The 26,665-nt window shown below is 43.6% G+C and overlaps 2 protein-coding genes across 2 annotated transcripts; one reads left to right on the forward strand and one right to left on the reverse strand.

Annotated features, from left to right (window-relative positions):
- The first annotated feature begins 1,259 nt into the window (after positions 1–1,259).
- ccni (cyclin I) lies at positions 1,260–16,563 on the forward strand. The gene is made up of 10 exons (XM_030742373.1): positions 1,260–1,491; positions 2,579–2,738; positions 8,970–9,104; positions 11,448–11,522; positions 11,599–11,739; positions 11,972–12,100; positions 12,769–12,870; positions 13,951–14,083; positions 14,544–14,779; positions 15,172–16,563. The coding sequence occupies exons 2-10, from the start codon at positions 2,625–2,627 to the stop codon at positions 15,361–15,363; spliced, it is 1,257 nt and encodes a 418-aa protein (XP_030598233.1). The 5' UTR covers positions 1,260–1,491; positions 2,579–2,624; the 3' UTR covers positions 15,364–16,563.
- Positions 16,564–19,168: 2,605 nt separating this feature from the next.
- sowahb (sosondowah ankyrin repeat domain family member B) lies at positions 19,169–25,977 on the reverse strand. The gene is made up of 5 exons (XM_030742833.1): positions 24,177–25,977; positions 22,810–23,049; positions 22,315–22,715; positions 21,951–22,138; positions 19,169–21,757 (listed from the first exon to the last, which is right to left on the reverse strand). Exons 1-5 carry the CDS (start codon positions 25,927–25,929, stop codon positions 21,295–21,297), a joined length of 3,045 nt encoding a protein of 1,014 aa, XP_030598693.1. The 5' UTR covers positions 25,930–25,977; the 3' UTR covers positions 19,169–21,294.
- Positions 25,978–26,665: the final 688 nt, after the last annotated feature.

Below are 26,665 nucleotides of genomic sequence, written 5' to 3' on the forward strand. Positions count from 1 at the left end.
CTGCACTGCTGCCAGTGGCACGGACGAGGGAGGGGCCTCATGTGAAAATCAGTAAACATTTATTCAATAAACATGATTGGCAGGTTTGCAGATGCATTTAAATATAAGGTTTGTTCAGTTTTTGTATGCTGTATATTATTATTATTTAAGCTAAAATGTTAAATACATATAAATATATATGCATAATATTGTGATGATTTACAGCTGTATTTACCTTTGAATCTTGGAAAGGTTCAATGAGTACATCTTCGATATATAAAACTGGATGGTCCACAGTTTCTTACAGTTAAATGAGTCCAAAACAGAGGTCATATTGTTTGTAAGATAACCGGGGCTCTTTAACTCAAAATCCAGGTTAAAAACTTTGGGATAATCTTTGACAAATTTTAGATTTGACAAACAAAGCAACGCTGTGGTCAAGCATTTTCTTCCTGCTCAGAACAATCTTCAGAATAAAATAATTTTTTAAAACCATCATATCTGGGGAAAAAAGGGTTATGCATGCTTTTGTTTCATCTTGGCTGGCCTATTGTAATGCAGTGTAAGCTGGAGTTAGTCAATCATCTCTTGCTCGTCTGAAATTAGTCCAAAATGCTGCAAGCGTATTACTGACTGACCAAAAAAAGAGAGATCACATTTCTCCAGCGTTAGCAGTTTTGCACTGGCTCTTTGTGCACTACAGTGTTTGTGTTTAAAGCCTTAAACCGTCATGCACCTGCATATGTGGTAGATATGCTGCATCCATACTCTCCCTGATCTCCCAGGTGACCTCAGACAACCATCAGCTGTCTTTAAATCTAGGCTGAAGACATATCTGCTTTGTCAAACATTTGGAAGCGGCTGATCCCCGGAACTGTGCGTGGGGGACAGGTTGTTGGAAAGTGTAATTTCCCCATTGTGGGATCAATAAAGCACCATCATCATCATCAAAGGTTTTTGTTGTGATATTTTATGTAAATAGTGTGAATCTCTGTAGTATCATTTTGTAGGAACCCTTTGATTTTAATTGATTTTTAGTTTTATTGTAAAACACTCTGATGTTAAATGTGCTACATAAATAAAGTGTATTTGCTATTTGTATAAGGGATAAAATAAACAGAACTGTGTGAAATTCGTTTCAGAAGATGGCATTAAGCACAGTAGGCTCAGTGTGAGCTGTAAAACAAACTTCCCCTTACGGTACATGAATGATTAGTATTAGTGACGCGCTACTGAAAGTAGGATTGTTTTGTATTCCCGTTCAGCGCGGAGGTGGGCGGAGACTGTGCGTTTCTCTCTTTCCCCGAGTCCCCTCCTCGGAAGTAGACGTATCTGTCTATATTCCGTTCTTTTATTTTTATATATTTTATATACAACAACCCCCTTTTATCCCGAGCCAAAATGGACGACTAAAGTGAAGTGCGGGTACCGGTTTTCACCCCTTTTCTCTCGTTTTTGAACCGAGTGGACCGGATGAAACCCAACTGTGGTCTTCTCCGCTTCGCAGGGGAGGTAAGGCTTCGGGCTCCGACTACTTACTGGGTCTGCTTCAGCCATTTAAACGTCCCTGCTGTGTTGTTAACGCAGTCTGGGTGGGGGTGGGGAGGCTCTTAGACACACTACAGCTCTTTTTTATTTCTCAGCCGTAGAGGGTAGTGAAAAACGTTTTCAACATTTGTGTTTTAAAATAAGAGCACATTTATATGCAATAGCCGGCTACGTCAGCTAGCTAAGAGCTAGCTACGTCAGATTAGCTTAGCTCCAGAAGATAGCCGGGTTCGTGGGAATAATAACAAGGAAATGTTCGGTAATACACCTGCTCCCGAAGGCTCGGTGCTTCCCTGAGTAAAAGGGGCTTCCCACCTGGGGTTCACGGTAGTTTCCTGGCGAAAGGAGAAGTTTAATGTCAGTCTGTCACTGATTAGACGCCGACTGATTACAGGTAGTTGGGTTTCTACGCAATAAGGTCACAAAGTTTAAAACGTTTCAGAAAAAAGCCAGGTATAGCGGTAAAATTGCAACAATTTGCATTTTTTTTAGAAATAACTGCTGAAATTACAGGAAAAAATTTGTATTGCAAGAAATTCTCTTTGAATTATCCATAGACATCACCAGCAATATCATTTATATAATCCTTCCTTATAAATTTGTGACATTAATATATTTTTAACTATTGTGTATTCATAATAGATTGTTATAATTGTTGATCATTTTTGTTAGTTAACATTCTGTCTGTAAAACAATAATAAATAGTGAAAAATGACTATTTATTAAAATGTCTATGAAAGTATCTCTGAAATCAAGCGTCACAGCTGACGTCTTTACACCTCTGACCAAGGCCTGACCAACGTTCAAAAAATAAATATTCAAATATGAATCCATTAAAATACATTCATAAAAGACAATTTAGGACAGCTGCAGGGAACAAGAAACTTATTTATAAAGACATAAGTGACGTAAGACAAACGTGGCATATAATCATCAGCTCTGCAGGGTTCATTTAGTCAGTCTTGAAGGGACCCTCATTTTTAGTGTTTTTATGAGTATAAAAACATTGGTGCTTCTGATGGTCTGATTTTCTGCCTCTCCGTCCGTACAGGTAGCTGTATCCAGTGGGGAGGTAGGCTCAGCCCAGGGAGGACACGATGAAGTTCGCCGAACCCTGGGGACGCCAGAGGCTGTCTTTTCTTTTGGAAAAGGCCGCCTCTAGGGAAGCCAAGATGTGGAAGGTCTACGTGCCAAAGAAGCCTTCCTCACAGGTGAGACGTTACCTCGGAGCACCTTTGTTTAATGAACTGACGCATTCACACACAAAACATAGTTTTCTATGTAAGGATCACAAAATAATAATAATGATTTGACATGAAAACACAGGTGTGGGATCTCCACCAGAGCTGCTATTGTTGGCAGTCGAAGCAGAATGATTAGGGTTATTGTTGGTGTGGCCCATTGTTCCTAGCTCAGGCTTCATGAATAGGGATGTGTGGGATTAGTCAGCTAGACATTTAAATACTGGTAAGAAATACTAGTTGGTTAAGCTGATAATTCACGTGAACTTTTGGCTCACGTGGTTTGCTTGTACATACACTGACCTCCTGAAACTTTTGTCATGCTTAACGTGAGCATTCGGCATATTAACAGCATATAAATGGCAGAAAATGAGGGGAAGCAGAATCGGTCCACGTAAAGTACAATAAATGCAACATAGCACGGGAAAAGCTGGCTATGTGAGCGGGTTCTCCCGCTCACGGCCGAGCAGTTTCCTGGTCGAGCATTCAGGGTAAAATAGTGCTCTGTTTATTTGAAGTTTATGCATCAGAAACTGTTCAATAAACTACATTTTTCTGACATAGTTATGAGATATTTGCAGGCAGTGAAGCTAAGATAACATGGGAAGTACTGAAAGTTTGGTTGTTTGGGTCATTGCTTGGCTGTTTTTGTGTATGCTGGGATTTTTCCCATGCTGTGCTCCCACCATGGAGAAAGAGGACTCTGTGAGTGAGTGGGGCTCACAGATATAAAGGGAGAGTCAATGGCTGCAGGTGAGCAGCTGAGGGAGGAAGTGTTTCCATAAATCCGTGAATACGAAGGCAAACATGTCTAGCTACATCTAGGGAAAAAACTCTTCTTAATAAGAGAGAACCCCTGAAAGCAGCGTGCAGCCTGAGCTTTGGGCCCACTGAGATTTCTTGTCCATACACTGACCTCATTATTTTAATCTTTGGTCAGTTTTAAATGTGAACATCCACCATGTTCATGAACAGGATATATTTGGTTCTGTGCCTTTTTCTCTCGCTAGCCCACATGATTAGCACACTGTCTTTTATTCTGGGACCTCCTGATGTACAAATGAAGTGTGAAATGGCACCATTTCCCTACATGCAGCAGGAGAACTCTGTGAGTGGGGCTTGCAGATAGAAAGGGAACAGTTGAAGGCTGCAGGCAAATGAAAAGGAAGCTTAGTGGGAACAAATCTATGTATGCATAAATTCATACATCCTAAGGGAAGCATAGATGTGTTTTTATGAGTATAAAAACATTGGTGTTGTCTACTGAGCTTTACTGCCACGAAGCCTCAGCCCTCACTGGCCAGCATGTGTAATCCTTTTGCACAAGCTTGGGTTTCCGTCTGCAGCCTGAAACACAGAGCCAAGCATTTAAATAAAGTGAGTAAAGGACTGACTCAGGGGTCAGCACTAAAAGAAATTTCTGTGGATTAACTAATACTCATCATGCTTTTTGAATGAAGGCTAATCAGCATCCTGATATGGAGTTGCAGGCTGTTCCCACACCTTAGACAGACACCATGTAATCACAGAGCAGTAGGGCAAAAGAAACATGGCGGTGAGTCACTGAACAGTCACCGCGCTCAGCTGGTCTCGCCCCGTTTACAGGGAACGTCTCAACGCGTCGTTATTTGACGTCACAGAGGTGTCGTTTCATCACACCCTGGGGTACGGGCGCGTCCTCACATGATGTCACTTACCTGTGAAATTCCTTCATTCACGTTTTAATCAAAGACATTTTTAAAATCACCTGAGCGCTAACATAATTCTTTATATAAAGCCGGTTTTGGTAATTAGCATCATTTGCTCAAACATGCTGCACTTTTTTGTTTATCAAATGGCCAGAAATCATAAAATGCTTAGATTTCTGTCAGATAAGGTAACACAGATTAATCACCTTTGTTTCACATGGTTATGTGTGTGTAGTGTACCCCCCCAAAAGGTGCATTCTTAAGCCAGGAATAACCCACCTACATGCCTTCATAATCTGAGCTGTTTCAGATTTAACCCCTCTGCGTCTCTTTGAGATTGTTTATATGATGTATTTTATTGTATTTCCTTTCCTCTTTATATTGGTGGCAGCTCAGTGTTATTAACTAAATATTAGTAACATATCTCCAGCAAGTATTTCATGTTATCAAGTTAGTGAACAGCATGAACCTCCTGGCTGGGTCGCCAGGTTCAGTTGACCTTTTTCCTCTGTGTCAGGTCATGACCCGGGTCAGCACTCCCTGCGTGACGCCGTGGAGGATTTTGTTTCCTTAGTAACATATTTTTCAGTGCAGCGATCGTCCTGCTGCGCGTCTCAGTCGGTTTTTTTCCAGCTGGTGGAGTTTTCTGTTGTTGAAGGTGGTGTTCTCTCAGGTTTCACCCTGTTTGGTTAATAAAGAAGGCGATTGAGCCTTTTTGTCTGCTGGGCGCTGACAGCAGTGTCCAAATACACCCAGAGAGCCATGCAGCAGTAGTCATAACATACATCACCTGCATAAGGTGACTCAGGTGTTTTTATGGTCCCATGGTTACGTGCGCTGGAGCGGGTACACGTCATGACCAAAAGTATTCGGATTAGAGCTGAATCACCTTTTTTATATAGCACATTTAAAAAAAATAGACTCAAAATGAATTAGCTGGATTAACAGTTCAAGTATACAAATACAGGAGCTATCTGGAGATAGCAAGATGTTTTGGGAGCTGAAATGTAGTGGCTACACAACCGCTAACTGGGGCTATATTTAGGGAACACTGGTTTATTTTGAATGCAGAAGAAGGTCAACAGAGGGTGTGTCAACCACTGTGTCTGTGGAGAATAGATGGAAACAGGTGCTGAAAGGTCTTTTTAAAAAAATATATTGTGGGGATTTTATTTTGCAAGGGTAAACGAGAGCCTGGTTGCTAAGGCAACTTCTGCAATTTGGAGTGGGAGGGGCAGATCTCGTTTGTCTGGGTCAGGCATCCACAGGGCGAAACAGACGCGAACGAGGAGCGGACATCGTGAAAAGTTTTATAGAAATAAAGCTCCTTCACAGTGACTGTAACTTCTGCTGTTTCTAATCTAATCTGTGGAGAAAAGGTCGCAGGTCACAGACAGTAGAAATTGTGCATATAGAGGGAAACGTGTGGGCATGGAACAGTTTTATAGCTGTTTCATTTCCCAGCTTGTTTTTAAGATCAAAAGAGTGAATGATGCTGTCTCCACTTTAAGAAGAAGTAGTCCCTTTATTCGTCCCATGATGGGGAAATTCAGTAAAGCAGTAGCAAAAGTATAATACAGAGCACAAGCAATAACTGAAATACAGTAAGAATAAAAATAGAAAGTAAAAAAATATGTACATAATGGTGGACAGAATCTGTTATGTGACAGATTGTTACAAACCCATTTATTGCACTAAATAAATACCTAACCTATTTAAAATGACCAGAGAATTCAGGATACAACAACAAAAATGTTAATGAAGTGTAAACTGCAACAGTAAAATCCACATCTGCCTCAGTCATCCCATCGTCCAATCAGATTCTAATGAGCATTTCCATACGCAGGCTCACAACATGTGAAGATGACACTCAGTTACAGTTAGTTTAATGTTCGATCCTACTGTGTCAATGTTTGCATTGTCACATGATCCTCCATCAGGTGATGTCTAGGAAAGCTCAGGGCTGTGGGGCATATTTGGAAACGCCTCAGATCTGCAGAAAATTCATCTCGAAACCAAAAGTAGACCTGGGCAGTTTTTCTGGGTCAGTGACCTGCTTATGTTTACCGATGAAGTCATAACAATGAGGCATTGCATTTGTTTCTGAAACATAGAAATTAACCTTACTTCAAATAAAAAATAACAAATGTCTTAACCTGCCGGGCTCATTTGCAGTACTAAGCTGATCATACCAAGGCCAGGAAACTGCAGTAAATGATGTAACAGGTAGTTACGATGATTATCAGTGCCTTTAGCCGAGTTTGCAGGTATGCAGTCTGGTGTTAGAGGTCAAGGAGGCAGTCGGTCTAATCACGGTGTGAAACCAAGAGGAATGCTGCAAACACTGCAGCCTCTGCAAGCAAAGTGTCAACTCATTATTTATTCATTGACTTATTTTCATTCATATTTCTGATAAAAGGAAGTCCAGACTTGTTGGTGAATTTTTTTGATAGCCCCTAGCATTGTTGGGCTAACAATCCTGTGTTGCTGTGTTGATGCTAGCTTTTTGGCACCTGTAGTTTTTGGTGTAAACGCGTTTCTAGATTGGAGAATTTTAGTTTCTACACTTGACCAACACGCCCTGTGAGGGGAGGCACACTGAGATAATCAGAGGAAGCCTCGACCATCCCTCTGATAGCAATGATAAGGGACGGCACTGGAAGCAGTACTTAGCCAGTGAATCGTTACAAAGGTGGTGTCTGGGTTACTTTCCTTTGCCTCTGGCTGAGTTTGTCTTCTGCATCCAGCCAGTGCAAACAGGCTGGAAATAGGCCAGTTGTTTTTAGTTTGCACAGTTAGGAGCTAAGAGGCCAGATGGTGTCACGTTGCACCTTAATTGGCCAGTGGGGTCAGCTGTGCTTTGACCTTTGGCATCTCCTGCGAGTCCAGAGTTGCAGCCTGTAAGCCACTTAGTTACTGAACCGGAGGTTTCAGCTCTTTGACGAATCCGAAAAGGAGATCGTCTGAAGTCTAAATCTTGTTATAACATTTTATTTATACCAGGAATCATAAAAAATAAAGACTAAATGTGTAATCTGTAGTTCTGGTTCAACATCAGCCAGAAAACTGAAAGTTTAATGGCCGGTCCAGCACCTTTACCAGCAGGGTTAAAGTGGACCTGTTCTGTTTCTCTTTATTTACTTATATACTATATCTTATATATATTGTTCCAAAGATGAACATCGGTGTATGTACAAGTAATCCCTGTGAGCTAAAAAAAATGATCTGAATGTTTGGTTTGAGACGGTTTTTCTACTCTTGGCTTCCCATGATGTCATAGTGGCTCGTAAGCCCCACCCACCTGCTGGTTAAAACAGTTTGTCTCTCTTACATCCTCCGTCTGTAACAAAGATTATTTTGAACTACTCTGATAGTAGAGTCCAAGAATAAATGTCAGGTCCCCTTTAGGTTAGCGTCAGTTCTGACATAACTGATTGTTACATGTGGGTTTACACACCTCTGCATGGTTGACATAACAGTGACAGCGTCTGGTAATTCAGAGCTAATAGCAGCTTTGGTGAATTCTAATTATCACCTTTCTTAAACCACTTTCACACACTAATGAACGTTCAGCAAATGAACAGGTAGCTCCATAACATCAAATATGACGACACAGAAATGGATCATTATAGCTCAGTTAAGACAAGAGATGAAGACCTAAAGGTAAAAATCTGATTATATTAAACTACTACATAAAAATCTGAATGTAACACAATAAAGGGGCTAAAGAAGTGGCATTATAGCTGAGTATGCTCAATATACTCAGTATATTGGCTTGCTAAATGTAGTTTAATGTAGGTCAGATAACTTTAAAACGGCTCAGTAAACACATATTTTACAGTTTACTGTTATATGCATTAATTTCTGCAGGAGCACAGGGTCTTTAAGCTCATAAAATTTCCTTTATTATCTGTCTTGCTGCAGATTAAATTTCAGGGTTATGTTCGTTCTGCAGTAATTATATCATAAATACTATGTAAGATAATGCGCGTCGAAGCATTCAAAGCAACAAATTAAAAACCCAGCTGAGTTTCAAACCGAAAGCCTGTGCGTGTCCTACAAACTGCTATCATCTCAGGGCGCGTCAGCTGGCGAATTCTTTCAGATCTCAGATGCTCAACAAAAGGAATTCTTGGAATGCTTTCAGGCCCGATCTGCTTTCAGGTCTGGTCCGCCTGCCGGGCTGATTGAAGGAGATCCTGTTTGTCCCTTTCGTGGAAGTGTGTCTTCCTTAAATACCTGAAACCAGATTCAGTCTAACCTTCCTACCTCATTCCAGAAATAGTTCAGTTTTGGCTGTAAACCTCAGTGTTTCTGTGGGCCTGTGTTGTATAAATATAAGTTGAAGACGACTGCTGATAGTAATTATTAAATTCAGCACTCAGCATTCAGAGCAGTAAATAAAGCAGGAAATTGTCACGAGTACAAAGGAAGGCGAGCGATGATGTTTGTTGTTGTTTTTTTGTGGGGAACAAACCCTTCAGTAAAAATGTTTGTGTTGTGTTGTGCACAGGATACAGACATCTCCCCGGCCCAGCGGGACGAGGCCGTGCGCTGGCTGACGGAGCTCCACGGCAGACTGCAGCTGTACCCGGAGACTCTGGTGTTAGCTGTCAGCATGCTGGACCGTTTCCTCGCTCCCATCAAGGTTTGTAAAGGACCAGCGGGTCTCCTGTAATCCTGCTGTTGGCATGTGAGGGTTTGCAGAGAGCAGCTTAAACCTCACTTCAGAAAACCCGACAATAGGAAATCATGTGAAAAGTAAATGTAGAATATAATAAAAGCCATAATAAATATACAGCAAGTACATTTTTTAACCCTGGATTTTCAACGCCATTAAGGTGCTTTGCTTCTTGCCATCACCGTGGTTATGCTCCAGAGCAGGTTATGTTTGACATTAATAGTTGCAAAAGCATTGCCCAGCTGACCTATCATTTCTCTGGAAAATGTCGTCACCATTCTTGGAAGATCGCTCGTGTTTTTAGAGCCTGTATGAAGCGGGGATTACCAAAGTTTTGATGAGTATCTGCCAGCAGACAGCTGAGGCCTGCAAAGGTAAAAATAATTCAATCAAAATAATTCCCAGACCAGTAATTTAGCATTCGTTTCCCTTCAAAGTAAAACTTGTGCCTCGCTGCCGCAGCCAACAAGTTTAAAAAGGCTTTTATTTTGAAGGCAAACATTCTCTCTTTCTGGTTTGCTTCTCACAGTTTCGCTGCCACTCGGTGAGTAGTTAGCGTAAGTAATCCATTCAAACCATTCAGACTGCGGTAATCTGCTGATGACTGAACAGCCAGCAGCACTCCTGGAATACACACACGTTTTTCCCCTAACAACCAGTGGCTGCCAGGGCGTTGCCAGCCAAATTAAGAGTAATAACATTTTTATTTATATAGCACATTTCATTGCATGCAGACTTAAAGTGCTTAACATAAAATATAAAAATGTAAAAACCTATTTAAGTCTGCTGTTTCTTAATGCAATAAAAATGATTCAGATGGAGGATAAGATAAAATTGTTGTTTTGTACTGTAGAAACTGTAACTGAATACATGGTTGAAATCCCAGTCTGACTATGAACAGTGATGAGTCTGACAGCATGCACTGCAGGCCTTCATGGCTTTAGATAAACTTTAATGTAGCTCTTTTCCAGTCAAAGAGCTTTAAAGCGCCTACACGTTGGTTCATTTTTGTCCTTATATTACACTGTACTATCACACACACACACACACACACACTGCTGCTTTGGCTGCATATCCTAGGTATCTGGCCTCCGGCTGCATTTGCTGTGCAGTAATGTGACCAGAGTGGTATCACCTGTTCTTTAAAATAGAAGGGACGGCCCCGTGTCGATGAGATCTTCCTGATGAATGACAGACATTTATGTTTAGTTTCAGTTTTGTTCCAAAGAAATCTTCAGTATAATTAAATGTTTGTCTGTTATCATGATACTGAATCTCAGATATGAGGCGCAGCAGATAAACATCGGACTCTGCCATCAGTCAAAGTCCTCTTGTTCACAACAAAGTGAATATAAACCTTGATATTTGGACTGCCACTATCATGAAACACATAATCTTTTTATTCCTGTGGCCTCGCGTTGCCCACGTTTCTCCATCATTCTGTACTGTGCAGCACTGGGTTGTTAATGTGCCCCAATGAACCTGAAATTGTCTAATTTTATGTGTGGAAACTAAAATCTGCTGTTCAAGTGTAGATGCACGAGAAAGACTAAAGGAAACAGACTCTACTGTAAATAGAAGTCCTCTGAATGAGGCCTCAGCCTGTTAGGAGGGGCTCAGCTCAGTTATCAGGAGATTCTTTATTGTATCGTAGCCGGCTGGCTGCGTTTGTACAGAAACAGGAAGTGTGAGCTCTGAATGTCGTGTCAGCATCCCTGCACACAGACAGGAAGTTTCTCGCTGAGAGAGAAAATGTTTTCAGGTTGTGTTATCTTTGTGAGATGTTTTAGACCTTGGAAATGTGGACATTTTGTGTCCTCACTTGCTGATACTGCTGAGACTGAGTCAGATACAGTAATCAGAGGGCCACACACTGAACAGGATAGAAGCACAACAAATGAAGCGCTGAGATATGTTCAAATCCGTCATCAGCTTTCTGTTGTGAATTTTTACCCCTCGGCCTAAAGGCTGATGGGGTATTGTTTGTGGGCGGGTGGCCAATTTTCAACTCTGCGAACGCGATAGCTCAAGAATCATGTGACCTCAGATGTTCAAAGTCACACCATAGATGCATCTACTAAAAGTCTCAGACGTTTGAATCTCGGTGACCTTGACCTTAAGGTAAAAGTCAGAGGTCAAGTTTTCTGAAAATCTTGTGAACACGATAACTCGAAGGTGTACCCTGCCGCTCGCCCTGTGGCAGCTGGGATAGGCTCCAGCACCGCCCGTGAAAAGGATAAGTGGAAGAAAATGTATGGATGGTGAATATACATGACTGATTTATTGATCGATTGGGTTATCTGTTGTCAGGCCCGTCCAAAGTACCTGCGCTGCATCGCCATAGCCTGCTTCTTCCTGGCTGCCAAGACCTGTGAGGAGGATGAGGTAAACACACACACACACACACACAGATGGCAGGCTGTGCAGCAGACCGTTAAAGCTGACTGTGTGTGTTTCTCAGTGTGTGCCCTCGCTGAAGGAGCTGGCCGGCTCCAGCAGCTGCGGCTGTTCTCCCTCAGAGATCCTGAGGATGGAGAGGATCATCCTGGACAAACTGAACTGGGACCTGCACACCGCCACAGCGCTGGACTTCCTGCACATTGTACATCTAATCACACACACACATATATACCTTTTAAGGGCCTCCACAGTTAAAAATGAGTTCTTTGTGTCTCACTGAGCATATGTGTGAGACACCTGGTGGCAAAAACAAGTCACTGCAGTTTTACTTGAATACATTTAAATCATGTTTTTAGAAGTGTTTTCTGTCATTGCTTCTAAACCAGCCTACAGTTGATTTTAGAGATTCAGATCAGTGAATTTTTCCTCTCCAGTTCCACGCGATGGTGCTGTCGTGCCGATCCGGGTTCTTGGACTCCATGTTGGGACTGAACCACTCTCAGCACCTCGCCCTGCTCACACAGCGACTCTACCACTGTCTGGCTGATCACACACTCATACAGGTACACACATGCCTACACAGTGAACACATAATGTCTTAAATCTGTAAAGTAACATTATCTGTTCTGTAGCTAAGAGTTTCCTGGCTTCTCTCACAATCTCAGAGTGTGGGGACGATGAAATCTCCCCCCTGACCTGTCGTCCTGGCTCCCCCTTGCCGTAGCATTTGGGTTGTACCTCTCTTCGTATGTTGGAACACTGAGCTACAAGTCAGTTTGGATTTTGGGTTTCGATGAATTCTCTTCATGTAACCGCTCACTGGGATTACATGTGTGCCGTACCGTAACCTCCCACGTATCGTCATCCTGGTGCCTTAACTCCTTATTAATCCGGGTGACGTCCGAGCCGTATATCACATATCATATAGCATTGGGGGGGGGGGGGGGTGTCTAGCCTAGGGATCCTTGCTGTATGCCCTGGTTGGGATTGGAACCCCCGACCTCCTGCTCTAAAGACGGCAGTGTTACCACTACGCCATTCTAGCTATTGAGCTATATTGATACTGCTCAGCTTTGAAGCCCACCTCCACCTGTATGGAGGATGTTCTACTCTGCCTCTGCAGTCCCATATATACTTGTTGAAGGCTGAGACAGTCTCACTCACTTCTCTTTTTACTTAATAAGCGTAACTTGGTTTCTTGAACATATTTGTCCCTGCTGTGTTTCCATAGCTCAGAGGATCCATGCTGGCCTTGGCCCTCTTCACCCTGGAGCTGGAGATCTGCTGTCCCGACTGGCTGGCTCTCACCATCGAGCTGCTGAGGAAGGCACAGGTACGAGTCTGTCAGTCGTTGGAGCGCTCAGTTAAAGTTCGGTTTATGCTTCAGTGTGACCTTTCAGATCAACTTGGGATTCGATTTTGGCTTTCTGAAACAAATGTCGTTACAAAGTCAACACTGATGGTCAGCCGTGTTAACATGTAGGATTTGTCAGAGGGCAGCGAGGGGAAGTAAAAGCTGTTAAGCTTGTTCCTCTATTTGCTGTTCAGTAGAACATAGACTGACTGATATTTCTCTGCAGCGGCACAATAAAAAACCTGGAATCTGATTGTTTCTGTTATTTTAAATAAAAGGGCCAGTAATTATAGACAAAGGCCTTTGGGTGCAGCTGAACACCAGGACGATAAACAGGGTGAGACACAGAGGAGAATATAAGAGCAGAAAAAGACCAGTAGAGGGCGCTGCAGCGTGAGCGCAGCATAAAGGGAAGCAGCAGCATTAAAAGGAACAACGAGGAGAGGAACTAATGCAACAGTCTTTATATTGAGCATCATGACTTTCAGGAGGAGCTCAGTTATCAGATAAAGAGCACCAGCAGTGACCTCACACGTGTGACACGCAGACCTGTGGAGCACCTTCACTGCCGGCCGTCATCATTAACCTGTCAGGATCCTTCTCTTTAGGTTTACCTCATGTTTTACTTTCTGGCTCCTCAGTGGGGAACTAAAGGGAAATAGGTTATTGTAGGCCAAATATAAATTCTTTATTCAAGTAAAATCTATTAAGTAATGAGTTATGTTTTGCAGTAATTAATCAAAAATACTAAAAATGTGACCAGGAAAAAAAAAAAGGTCAGTCCCTGTATAAATAAATGCAGTGTCCATGTGATTGAACGATGAAGCATCCACTCACCATCCAAATCATTGAGTTCCAGTCACTTCCACAGGTGTATAACCCAGGCAGCTAGGCATGCAGACTGCTTCTACAAACATCAGTGAGAGAATGGTCGCTCTCAGGAGCTCAGTGTGGTACCGTGATAGGATGATACCTGTGCAACAAGCCCTGAAATTGGTTCATTGTCACGGCTGTGTGAAAATTATCCTCTTATCTTATTGTTCTCTCTTTGCTTCTCAGATCGACAGCTCTGAGCTGATTCGCAGTCGAGAGCTTGTGGCTCGTAGTCTGTCCACGCTGAGAGCTTCCCTGCCTCCGAACACCATCTACATCTACCAGCCCCTGCAGCCCACACCACCCTGCTGCACACTGGGTACGTTTGATTTCTACATCAGAGCCTGTTATCAGAGTTTGCTGGAGGAAAACGTCAATGTGGGTATTGTAGACGCTATCTTAGATAAGAAGAATTAAAATAAACAAGATATCCAAATTCCTTCTAGAAGTCAGTCTTGCTATTGAGCGACCATCGTAACCACTGAAATAAAACTTTTTGCCATGCATAAGTCAAAATTTCAGATTATTAACTCAAACTTCTGAGAAAATAAATCTAAATTTTGAGACAACTCGAGAAACTGCTGAAGAAGTTTGCCCCAAATAAGGTTTTAAATCTTTTTTTGGCCCCTGGAAATAAAATTTCTATCACCATCTTTGCTGTATTCTCCCATAGATTTAAAGTCTTTGAGCACCACGTTCCTCTATTATAAAGCCTCTGCAAATGGAGAAGTGTCAGCATTAGAGGGCTTGATCTATATTTGTGACGACCTTCTTTCTAGGGACCACCACCGAGTCTTCCAGGGACCACGTCACCTCTGCACAGGCACAGTCTACTGCTGCTGGTGTGGAGGAGGAGGAGATCCAGCAGTCCTGGAGCGCCATCTCCTCTTCCTCCTTCTCCTCCTTCTCTGCAGACAGCAGCATCCCAGCTCTGCTTTCTCCCCCCAGACACCTCCGCCATCTTAATCACCTGCAGAAGGTCACACTGCGCTGCAAGGCCTCCACCAAACGCAAGGTGACTTCATGTTCTTCTGACAGTTTGCACAACAAATTAAAGCGTATGCTATTACCTTTCATACTGTATCTACACTGTTACACACTGTTGTTTTATCCTCTTGGATCTGTATGATGGAGAGCAGGAAAATCCCTAATATGGTCATCCTAGACAGAAGCTCCACCCACCTGATGTTCTGTTTGCTAGGGGCAGTCACACTGGAAAAAAGTTAGCTGTAAGGAAAGGAAAGGGAGATAAGCCAGCCTGTTTGAACTGCAGGGCTGCACTAAGGCTCAGTCAGATTATTTTGAACTCTGAATCATTCAAAGCTACCCAAGAATAAAAATGAGGAGCTGGAAATGAGCAGAATAGGAGGATCGGTAGCTGCAGGCTCACAGCTAATCTGTCTGCAGGTGGAGGAGATGGAGGTGGACGACTTTTACGATGGCATCAAACGTCTCTACAACGAAGACGTCACCACCAGTACCGCTGCCGTCCAGGAGGGGGCAACAACAACAGGAGGAGGTGGAGGTGGCGGCCTGCCGGTTCAACAGGAAGGCAGCTCCTCCCCCTGCCCGCCGCTGCAGCCAGCCAGTGCCTCCTAGAGACCAAACAGGAAGCTGCTTACCAAAACTGCCTCGACACCAACGTCTTCCTGTTTTCAGGCAACTCTTGTGGCAGCTCCCCCAGAAAAAAGGCATCAAAGCCAGAGGAAGATTCAGTGTAAAAGTGGCAGCTCCGAGGGGAAAGTTGCCCATCAGAGTTGCCACTAAAACAGGATGATGTCGGTGGTTGAGGCGGTTTAGGTTGCGATGAAACGACCCCCCCCGTCCCGCTGTCACTCAGTGTGGCGCCGAGCTGTTCGGGAGCCCCGTGGTCGGCTCCCATCATCCCCTGCAGCAGGACAGCAGAGCCCCAAAAAAATATTTAAACATTCAAAAACTAAAAAACCTGCCGCTGCTACTCTTTTCTTATTAATTCTATTTGTTGAACACAAACACGAGAAAAATCGCTTTAAAAAAATTAAGTAGAAGAAGCTGAAAAAAACCTAGACTTGACTTCCTGTCTCTCCTGTTTGTCACCTTATATTTGTCGTCTTTATTTTCATGTATTTATACTTTGATCCTGTCCCTCCTCACTGCGTATTTATGACCTCTTTATAGAGAACCTCAATAAACATATTAATGTTAATGAATAGGTTAATATCTGTAGTTTTCACCCTGTTGGAGACAGGTTTCTTTTAGTGCAGTCTGATCGTTAATAAGATGCTAATATAAACATTTACTTTATATTTACTTTCCTTCCAGCTTGTTGTGACGGCTCAGTGAATGAATGAAAGGTTGCTGTACCGATACACAAACGTTGAAGCCTGAATCTCGTCCTGCAGGCGTTTCGCCCGCCGAAGGTTCATTAACTGTTTGTTCTGGATTATGTGGTGTAAGCAAACAGCCTGCATGAGCGTTAGAAAAGCAACTCTGACTTAACTAATCCCGGCTAACATGAAGTTATCCAGCTAAATTGATCCCAGTCATGAACTGCATTATTGTTAAGCGGCTGCTTTAAATGAATAGACAGAAATGTGCTTTTTTTTAAGCTGTTTTCTTTGGAGTTGAGTGACAATCTTCACTTTGATATTCAAAACCTAAAACAGGGTTTGTTTTTTTTCTTTGTTCTTAATCCCTTAATGTTCAGTATATTTTCCTTCATCCAAAAAGCTCTGCTGTTCCTGCTGTGGGAGCTGCCGGTGGCTGCACCGGGTCCCTGAACGCACCACGGCACCACTAAATAAAGAGCATGAAAACTGAGCGAGTACTGTCTTCTGTTTCTCCCCGTTTACTTTCAGAATAACCATGAAAAGTATCACTGAATAAAGGACAGTGATCACTTAAATGACATTTTCCTCCACGTATACGGCATCTGAGATTTTTGCCTTCGCTGCAGTGGAAACAAAAGTAGAGCTCTGATTGACGGCATTCTGTAACACCAGAAAGCTCAATGTGTGAGATTTGAAAGGTAACTTCTAGTGGAATAATCCAAGAACGTAGCCTTGGTCTAATGAGTCACATTCTGTGTTACATCATGTGTTTGATGGGGTTTATGTGCTTACCCGGGATAGGAGATAGAAGGAAAGCCCACAGAGGCAGCTGCAGGGAAGGATCTGCTGGGAGACTTTGGATCCACCCATCTTTGCATTGGCACAGTTGGGACACCTTAGGAGAACTGGGGGGTAAAGATGGAGTGAAGGAGAACGATGAGGGGAAATCAGAATAGAGTGGGTTTTCTCTGTGTTAGCCGGACTCACCACGTGGTTATCAACCTTCTCTGTTAACTGCGGCTTTCTGCTCGACGATCTGTGCGCGCTCTCACATCATGTGACGCTGCTTCTGCACAACGTGGATGAAGTGAGGTGTCTGCTTCAGTCAGAGCCATCATCAGAGGAACCAGGAGTAAAGATCTATAACAGGTCATTAATCTCATGAATTCACACCTGAATATATTTATTGTCCAATCAGTGCTGCATTTTAATTTCTGCACATTAGAGCTCTAAAACTTTGAAGGTGAGTTCAGGTCTGACTCTAATAACGGAGATGTGGAGCTAACTTTACATTTTGTTGCTAAATATGCCCAAATATGGACTGAATAATCTTCTCTGTTAAATTCATTTTACACAGCTGGACCTGCAGCTAACTTGGCAGCAGATTAAGACCAAGAATAAAAACGTTTTCTTCTGCAAAACCAAATGAATGCATGTAGTATCAGTAAGATGCAGCTCAAGACCTGTTACTTTGACTAGGAATAGTCATAGCATATATTCTATATACTGCACGTAAAGCATATTTAAAACTATGAGTGAAAACTTTAAACATAACCTGCTCCACACTGGGTTATGTTAAGTATAAATTACTTCCATCATACCTTACTAACCCATTAATCCTGCTTTGCAGCACACCTGTCTGACTAAGAGGATGGCAGATATGGTAAAATAATTATAAACACAAACACAACTGATGCACAACATCCAGAACGCATGCAAGATATCAACAAAAAAGAGCAATCACACTGACCGGGAGAACCACATTCTTGATCCTTTAAAGTGGATTTAAACCCCCCCACAGTAATTCAGCTGATTAATCCAGGAAAAAAGAGGACAGCATATTTAAGAGCGGCCCAGAGTCTGATTCTGGGACCGAACATTTGTAAAATACTGTGAGAGCAAAGGTCACACACACAGATAAGCAGGAACCAGCCACAGCAGAGAGGATCTTCCAGACTTTTTGTACTCCAAAAGCCTGCAGCTTTGGATCAGGTCCACACCTTGGTGTAATCTAGGCTGTCCCCAGGTTTTCTTCTGTTTCTGCTCTGTGCCTGTGGAGCCTTTTACAGGACATCAACCTCTGTTCCCTGCATTGTCTCGAGCTCTTGTGAGCTCATCACATCAAAGGGCAGGACAGCGTCACGGTGGACGCACAGTTTCAGGCTCCCTGACCTCAGTGGACCTCTTTTCCCTTTGTTTTCTTTTCCATGTCCCTTTTCCTTTTAAAAGCACTTCCCAGAGCTGGCTGCAGATAACAGTGGAAAAACCTGAAAACAATTACTTCAAGTCACTGCTGCTAAAGACATTGTTTTTCACACGACTGTAGGTGCAGGTTAGGGCTGCTGGAAGGGTTTGGGCCTTCATTGTGATGGTGAAACTTTGGGGCAAGAAGAAAGCCAAAGAAACATACCCATGAGTTTATGTCCCCGTCTGCTGCACACAGAGTGGATCAGGCAGCTGTAGGAGAAACACGGGAAACTTTTAGTCAAAATTAAAGCACCGCTCATCCAAATGATGTCAAACTGAACATGCTCGAGTCCCCACCAGCACACACGCCGAGTTTGAATCAGTTTGGATGAAAGGACAAAACGAGTGAGATTTCTCCAATTTCAAATAAATAACTTTGGCAACAAAGGTGTTATCCAATACTGAACTGGAGCTGGAAAAGGCAACAGGTTAGACCGGTTATATAGGAACGGCCGCTCTGCTGCTGGGCTTGTTCAGACAAAACCACACACACACTTATATACACACTTGTTTCTACTTCTGTGTGTTTAGATACCTCAGTTAGATAATCCAGAAAAATCATGATTTCACCCTTAAAGAGCATTTTGGAAAATATGCCTTCACAGTTAAAAGCTCAGCAGCACCAAAAGCCTGACTTAAGATTCTTCATTTCACTTTAAAATGTACATTATTGCAATTGACACATCCACATAATTTGACAACCACCCAAACTCACACAGTCAGGATCGAACATGCCCACAAGCATGAACAGTTTTGAAACCCAAACAGAAACCCCCCCCACACCCACGGTGTCACAAACACACTCCTGCACGCTGTCTAACTTGCAGAATTTGTATTTAATTGCAACATTTCACAGCAGGCCTTCATCAGGCCTTTCAAACACAAAAAAACTAAACATATCCAACTGTGAGACATATTTAATATTCAGGGGCATTAAAAAATATAATGTGCATCTGTCAAAGTAAACATCAGAAAAATCTGCAAACGAAACACTCAGATTTACCCTGGCAGCTGCGAGAGGATGATACTCTGTTTTTACATGTTTTCATTTTAAAAACTGCAAATTCCTGCTGATCCTTTCACAGACTCTCCATCAGTTTGTTTATCCTGATTTGCATCCTTCCAGAAGTGTTCACGCTCTGCCGAGAAGCTTAAAGATCTTCACACCAATAACGAAAAACATGGAAATTACTGGAAATTTTGTCTACTTGTGTCTGTTTTTGCTCGTGTCTCGGAGTTAGCCAGCATTAGCTACCCACCTCATGCTAACAATTGCACCAGATTTTGCCCAAATTAGGTTAGGCTAGCAGTAAAATTAGCTGAAATTTACTAATACCCACCTCAAGCTAATGGTCATGCCAACTAACAGCCAGAGTTAGCTGACACAGGCTAGCATTAGCCACTCAAGCCAATGGACACCAGGCAAAAGCACCAACACAAAACTACAGATGCTGACGGTAACACTCCAAATACAAAGATGGACAATATAATAAAAACATTCAGCAACAAGTAGCGACTGAATGAAACATCACAAGCCAAGTTTACTTCAATTTACCCCTTAAATTTGTAGCTTGTGTATAAATTGCAAGGGAATAATGTGACATGTGGGATATATGCTTATTTACATTCTTGTTATACATTATACTGGTCTCATATCAATAAAATAAATGCATGCTATCCAGGAGTTAGTTCACTGGTGACCATCTAAATCACAAGCTGTTTCCTGACTGAGTGACTTTAATGGCCGATTTGTCCATGATACTTTTATGATATCAAACTAAAAGGAAGGAGATCAGCGATCAAACTGATGGATGGTTTGTAAACAGCAGGAGGAAAGTAAAGCAGACATTAACAGAGCAGCAGTGCCGTCTCCAAACCCTGAACGACGCAGTAAATGAATCAGGGCTGAAACTGAAACTGGCTCTGCCTGCGGTCTGTAAACGTACACCTCGTGTATTTTCCTGCCACAACAGCGAGATAAGGAAGTCATGCTGAAAACTGGCCAAGCGCTTAAACCATCACATTCTTCAGATCATGTTTCTGCTTCTTTGTGATACAGTCTTTTGTTGGGCATTCAAAGTCCACTGCAGAAACTCGTGATGCAGTTCTTTGGCCTGATCTCAAGGTTTAGGCCTTCAAAAAGATGAAGCTCTCTTTTGTTAGCAAAGCAAGTGGTTAAATATTACACCACACATATATTCAGCTGGAGAGGCTTCTGGCAGTCGATCAACAGCAGGAACGATACAGACGAGGTTTTTAAAAGCAAAAGCTCGTGGCTGTGGTTGAGAGAGTTAGTCTGTTGGTAAGGGTTCAGAAACGCTGCTCTTAACAGAGCAGAGAGGACACGTCAGATCCTACGAAAACCTGAAAATATGCAGTGTTGAGCATCCACTGTGAAAAAATCCTGTTTATCCTGTCGCATATTTTCAGTTTCACTGAAGGAGCGATTAATGGTGTGTCACTGCTGCTTCTGTAACACAGGGTCATTCTTTAAAAGGTGCTTTTAGTAATTACCAGCTGAAGAGAGTCTCACCACCAGGGGGCGTGTTGAGATTTGTATTTTTTCCAAAGAACATTTCCTCAAAAAAAAAATAAAATTAAAAAATTCCCACGCAGGAATTGAGGTTTCTCCCGCGACGTCATGCAGACATTGCTCAAGACTGCCCACCAAAAACCCCCCGTCATTGCTCTGGTTGCTAGCAGATTGCCTCGATTGCTCCATGCTCCATTTTCTGGACTGTGAACACTGTAAAGTTATATTCAAGTGAATTATGCAGTGACATAATCAACCGGTAGTTTTTGCTGGTATGAGAATCTCTAACTCGGACATATGCTGGTGCGTAAGGATATGACAAAGTACCACGAGTGACAAACCATTAGCTGCTTCTTCACCTCCACCTTGGTAGTTTTTAAGACCAGCTGTCCAGATAAAAGTTCAGTCTGGCTGCAGGACAAACCAGCTTCATCCTGAAGGTTAAACTGAGGTGTCCACCTGCTGCACGTGAAATTTTTGCAGTGTTTTATGTTTAAGGAACGCAGCGAGCGACGTTGACCTCTTCACCTTCACCGTGCCCACAACAGTCAACGGCCTCTCTCCTGAAGCCGAGGAGGCCTGGTGGCGCAGACGGCGGCTTTCCCTCTGCTGCTTCTGCTGCTGCTCCCAGCTGGCGTTTGCACTCCCGACGGATTTCTTTCCCATAACATCCTGCAGCGGCGCTCCGAGCACGTGGAACATTTCCACAGGTGCTTCGCCGCTCAGGTACTGCCAAGGTCTCTTACCCGCCACATCTCTCTGCTTCACATCAGCTTGGTACTTCTTAACCAGCAACCGTATGATGTTTTTGTGGCCGTGCATGACGGCGAGGTGGAGAGGCGTGTGACCGCTGTTAGCCCTGGCGTTTATGTCAAAGGTCAGACTGAGCTTCTCGGCTCCATACCTGAAACCAAAAAAGGATGATGGATGATAACACATTATTCATGCCAGATTTTACAAGAGATTCAATACCTCGTCACCGCTCTACCTTCCACTATTAACAGGAAAACCTCAGCAGACAATAATCCATGTAAGCATTTCAGACATTCCTAATTATAGTCCGCAATGTTCCGAAGTACGCAGAGTTTCTGGCATACCCTAGAGTGTTGAGGACTCGGTGGTCACCGTGTTTGGCAATCCAGTGCAGCACAGTGAAGCCAGAGATGAAGTCTTTTTTGTTGAGCAGGGATGGGTCCTCTCTGAAGAGGGAGTAGATGTCCGTCCAGTTGCCCGCCGCCCCCTTAATCATCCAGGCGTGCTCCCTGGACTCCAAAGGAAGCAGCGACTGATGACAGGAGCAAACATCACGTTCATTAATGAACCCTCATCACGTATTATATGAAATTTGTGAGGTAAAAGGAGAAAGTAAAGACATAAGGAGAATCAATTCCATACTATTAAATATCTGTTAATCACAGATATCACTTTTCATTTTAAGGATTGGCTGTTTTTAAGACTTACATGCCGGCTGCGACCGTCACGCTGCGTGGAGGAGGGAGAAGCTTCTGTAGACGCGTTCATCTTGTCTCCTTTTTGCACCACCGCCTCGTCCAGACTCGCGAGGCTCGGGCATCGAGGCGGCGTGGAGCAGGAAGACAACGAGGAGCACGACAGGTTGTGGTGAAGGCTGATTGAGGAAGAAATCCGGTGGAGGCGGCTCCGTCGAGCCATCTCGGTTCCTCTGCCTCTTTCTCCCCTCTCCTCCTCCTGAGCGATCTGATCCAGGTCGTCTCCCAGGCTGCGGCACATCCTGTTCATCTGTTTGGTGCCGAACTGGTCGGCGACCCCCAGGTGGTGCCGCACGTAATGCAAGGAGACAGAGCTGTCACTTGTCTCCACCTCGTCACGATCACAGAGATCATCTGTGGGATAAAGTGGAGAGTTCAATACGCTTTAAATCAGCGATTTTCAAACCAGGAGGACCTCAGGTGGAATCGATGTAGCGTCAACTCAGACCTGTGGAAAGATGCCACGGCATCACTCGTGCTGCAGAGCCCTGGTCCTCGTGGAGCTGGTCGGTGGAGCGTTGCAGCGGTGACGAACGAGCTGAGGTCTCCTGCTCGTCATGGAGCCGACCTGTGGAGCGATGCCAAGGCGGCGTGGATTTCCTGTCATCACGACTCGTCGCAGACTCTGGCGCTGTCTCTCGGGTTTGCTGGACAGTTTCCTGGATTCTGGGCATGCCTACAGGCTCACCTGTTTCCACAGAAATGTGACAGAGACAACCCAACGCTGTTGATTGGCTGGTTTGTTTAATGCAGCTGTGTAAAAAAACCCCCACTAAAATCATAGCCAGAGGTGCAGCACTCATGCTTCTCAGACTATAATAACTTATTTACTAAGTTTAAAAACTGGTAATTTTATACTCCACTCTGTATTTAAACGTTAGTTATTATTAATCTCTGTCTCCCTCAGCAGATGACCCCCCCTCCCTGAGCCTGGTTCTGATGGAGGTTTCTTCCTGTTAAAAGGGAGTTTTTCCTTCCCACTGTCACCAAGTGCTGCTCATAGGGGGTCGTTTAGACTGTTGGGTTTTCTCTGTATTATTGGAGGGTCTTTATCTTACAATATAAAGCGCCTTGAGGTGACTGTTGCTATTTCACACTTTATAAATAAAATTGAATTGAAATTTTTTAAAATTTAAATAAATAAGGTTGCTGGATTAAGTCAACAATAAACCTTTTTAATGTGGAACTTGTGATTTATTTTCACTTATGTCTGTATTACTGAGTGCACCACACAACACTAATTTTTTGGTTTACTCCTTTCCTAATGACTGAAAAGTATAGAAGATCACAACTGCCAAAATGTTAAGTAACGAATGACTGTCAGGAATCTTAAAAAAAAACAAAAAAAACATATTTCCTTGTGATTGTGGTAAATTATATAGATAAAAATGGATCTGTATAATAAATAAATCTTAAGATTAATGAAATAAAATAAACATAAATAAATCTAGTTGCTTGTTTTAGTATGTGGAACAGTTTTTCATGTGTAACGTAAGAGGTGGACTCTGTTTCTCCAGTTTACCATGCAAAATTAAAAAGACTGCAAAATTTAAATAAATTAATGATTCAATAAATATCCTAATAGGTGATTAAATGCACCAAAATTGATATTAACAATAAGAGGCAGCAATAATTTATAAAATGTGACATAAGTTGATATTTCTGCTTTATTTGCCTTTTTTATTTCCTGTTTTTTTTTTTTTTCCAGTAGTATTGATTCATTTTTAAATTGATTTATTTATTGATAGAAACTATTATAATTGTGGACTAAAACTGATCTGATGGCTTCTGAGCAGCTAACAGTAACAAACAGACCTGCTCTGATCTGCAGATCTCCAGCGCTGCCGGTCCATCCCGACGCTCTGGTGGAGAAGCCGCCAGCGGACGAGGGTGTGTAGATGCTGCTGTGGCTCTGATTGGACCCCAGTCTGAGTTCCCTTGTAGGTCGTGAGTATTGGTGGACTTGGCGGATGTTGTGGTGCAGTGCGGTCTCTGAAGGCAGGCTGCGTTTGGTGGCCTCACCGGGTCCCAGCCTCAGTCCCGCCAAGCCTGCATGGCCAGGGGTCAGGGTTTCGTCTTCAGCATCCTGGATATAAATCTGTGGGACAGCTGGAGGTGCAGGCACGTCTATGATGCACGGCGTGGAGGAAGACATGGCCCTCGCTGTGTCACCGAGCGGTGCATTCAGGGGCCACGCTCCTCCTGCTGAACTTCGCCTTATGGGAAACTCCTCTTCCTCATCTTCATCAAAACTCACAGCAGATCTGTAGCTCTGTCTGTGTTTCGCACGCCGTTGGATGAGCTGAGGATGTGCAGGAGCCTCCTGATGAAGACCCTCCTCTGGCTGGGACCTCCTTCTGAGGGCCTCTGGTCCTGGGCTGGTTTCTCTGTGAGGGGGTGCAGGTGTGACACCAGGAAGAGGACCATAACCCACCCTCTGCTGCCCCAATTTAGAAGCCTGATCTGAGGCAGGAGGTGTGGACAGACTGGGTGTCTTCAGCTCTGGTTTCTGTGGGATGTGACTCACCACCTGGGCTGTTACTGGTCTTATAAGCTGGCCAGGTGTGCTGTTTACCTGCTGCTGTTTCAGGCTGAAATTTGCTGCCATGTTGCTGTTGTTGTTCAGGCTGATCCCAGCTGTCGACATGTCACCCTCAGTACCCTGAATGTAACTCCTCTGCACTGAGGAAGGTGCAGGCGTGACCCTCACAGGGTCACTGAGGGGAGCGTTTGGGGGCCGCACTCCTCCTGCTGAATCTTGCATCACTGTGACATCCTCCTCTTCCTCAAAACTCACAGCAGTTTTGTAGCTCTGTCTGTGTTTCACACGGCGTACGGCGAGCTGAGGATGTGCAGGAGCCTCCTGATGCAGACCCCGCTCTGGCTGGGACCTCCCTCTGAGGGGCTCTGGTCCTGGGCTGGTTTCTCTGTGAGGGGGTGCAGGTGTGACACCGGGAAGAGGACCATAACCCACCCTCTGCTGCCCCCCTTTAGAATCCTGATCTGGGGCAGGAGGCTGGGACAGACTGGGTGTCTTCAGCTCTGGTTTCTGTGGGATGTGACTCACCACCTGGGCTGTTACTGGTCTTATAAGCTGGCCAGGTGTGCTACTTACCTGCTGCTGTTTCCGGTTAAAATTCTCCTCCACGTTGTTGTTGTTCAGGAAGATCCCAGCTGCAGGTAGGATTGTTTTCTTTCCAGTTTCTCCCGGCGGGGCGGGTGTAGCCGCCTCCTTCTGCTCTGGTTTCTGGCGAGGCTCGTTCAGGGCGGCATTCTCGGTCTTCTTCTCGACCGGGACCCACGGAGGGTCCGAGGAACCCACGTCAGCACCACTGCCTGGAACATATCCTCTGAATTGCCTCCTGAGAGTCACATGAGCCACCCCGTCCACCTGCTTAACGGTGGCCACCGAGTTGACGAACTTCTTGAAGAACTGTCGGTTCCGGTCCCGGTCCGGGTGGTCCCGTATGAAGTCCTTAAAGTGCAGAATGAGATCCGAGTTCTTCACCGTGCCTCCCTGCCTCTGGAGGAAAAACAGCACCGCGTCCTGAGAGAACTCTGTGGCCATTACGCTCCTGAATCTGCTGTCTGTGGCTCCGCTTTCTCTCTCCCGCCCTGCTAGTCTCAAAGGTCAGAAGCTGTTTCTGTCAGACCAGAATAAACTCCGCCCACCTCAGGTATTTAACCGCACACTCACCTGCTGCATGTCTGCAGGTAACCCGGATGTGTGTGGAGGATTTAAACGAAGTAAAACACCAAAGAAGCTCCTGTTACAGGAACTAGCTGTGATAAGAATCATGTGCTTTGTAACAAAGAGGGAAGCTCAAAGGCTTCAGCAGGTTTATGGAAAAGGTCCATCAGTTCACCTGCTGCTCTTTTACATGTGGATTTAAATATACTGATTCTTTCTCACTTTAGTTCCATTTCATTCAGTTTCAATCTGTATGAAAGCGAATTAGAGTCAGCAAAGTTAAAGGGAGGGAGTGAGGATACAATCTGGAGAAAGAAAAATCTAAATTTAGGCATTAAAGTTAAAGTCTGAGAAAAAAATGGCAAAGTTGTGGAAATAATTGAAAAAATTGACCAGTTTAAGACAAACTCCTGGACATTTTATGAGAAGGTCTGAAGAAAAGGCAAATTTATGAGGAAAAAATATTAATCTATTTAAAAATGGCAAAATTATGCAACAGAAACTTCCAATTTATGATTTAAACTTAAAAAATTTATATGAAAAAAAGGCAAATGTATCAGACAAAAAATACAAATTTATGAGAAAATATGGAAAATTCATAAAATACATATTT

This window comes from Archocentrus centrarchus, chromosome 12 (assembly GCF_007364275.1).
Source record: "Archocentrus centrarchus isolate MPI-CPG fArcCen1 chromosome 12, fArcCen1, whole genome shotgun sequence".
Lineage (NCBI taxonomy): Eukaryota > Metazoa > Chordata > Actinopteri > Cichliformes > Cichlidae > Archocentrus > Archocentrus centrarchus.

What these genes read in the sequence shown, in the direction of transcription:
- ccni (XM_030742373.1), top strand. Translation starts at nt 2,625, where the DNA reads ATGAAGTTCGCCGAACCCTGGGGACGCCAGAGGCTGTCTTTTCTTTTG. An exon ending in AGACCTGTGAGGAGGATGAG is followed by an intron (nt 11,523 to 11,598) that starts GTAAACACACAC and finishes TGTGTTTCTCAG; the next exon opens with TGTGTGCCCTCGCTGAAGGA. An exon ending in CGCTGGACTTCCTGCACATT is followed by an intron (nt 11,740 to 11,971) that starts GTACATCTAATC and finishes TTTCCTCTCCAG; the next exon opens with TTCCACGCGATGGTGCTGTC.
- sowahb (XM_030742833.1), bottom strand. Translation starts at nt 25,929, where the DNA reads ATGGCCACAGAGTTCTCTCAGGACGCGGTGCTGTTTTTCCTCCAGAGG. An exon ending in GTGACGGTCGCAGCCGGCAT is followed by an intron (nt 22,139 to 22,314) that starts GTAAGTCTTAAA and finishes TCCTGTCATCAG; the next exon opens with TCGCTGCTTCCTTTGGAGTC. An exon ending in CGAGTCCTCAACACTCTAGG is followed by an intron (nt 21,758 to 21,950) that starts GTATGCCAGAAA and finishes TTTTGGTTTCAG; the next exon opens with GTATGGAGCCGAGAAGCTCA.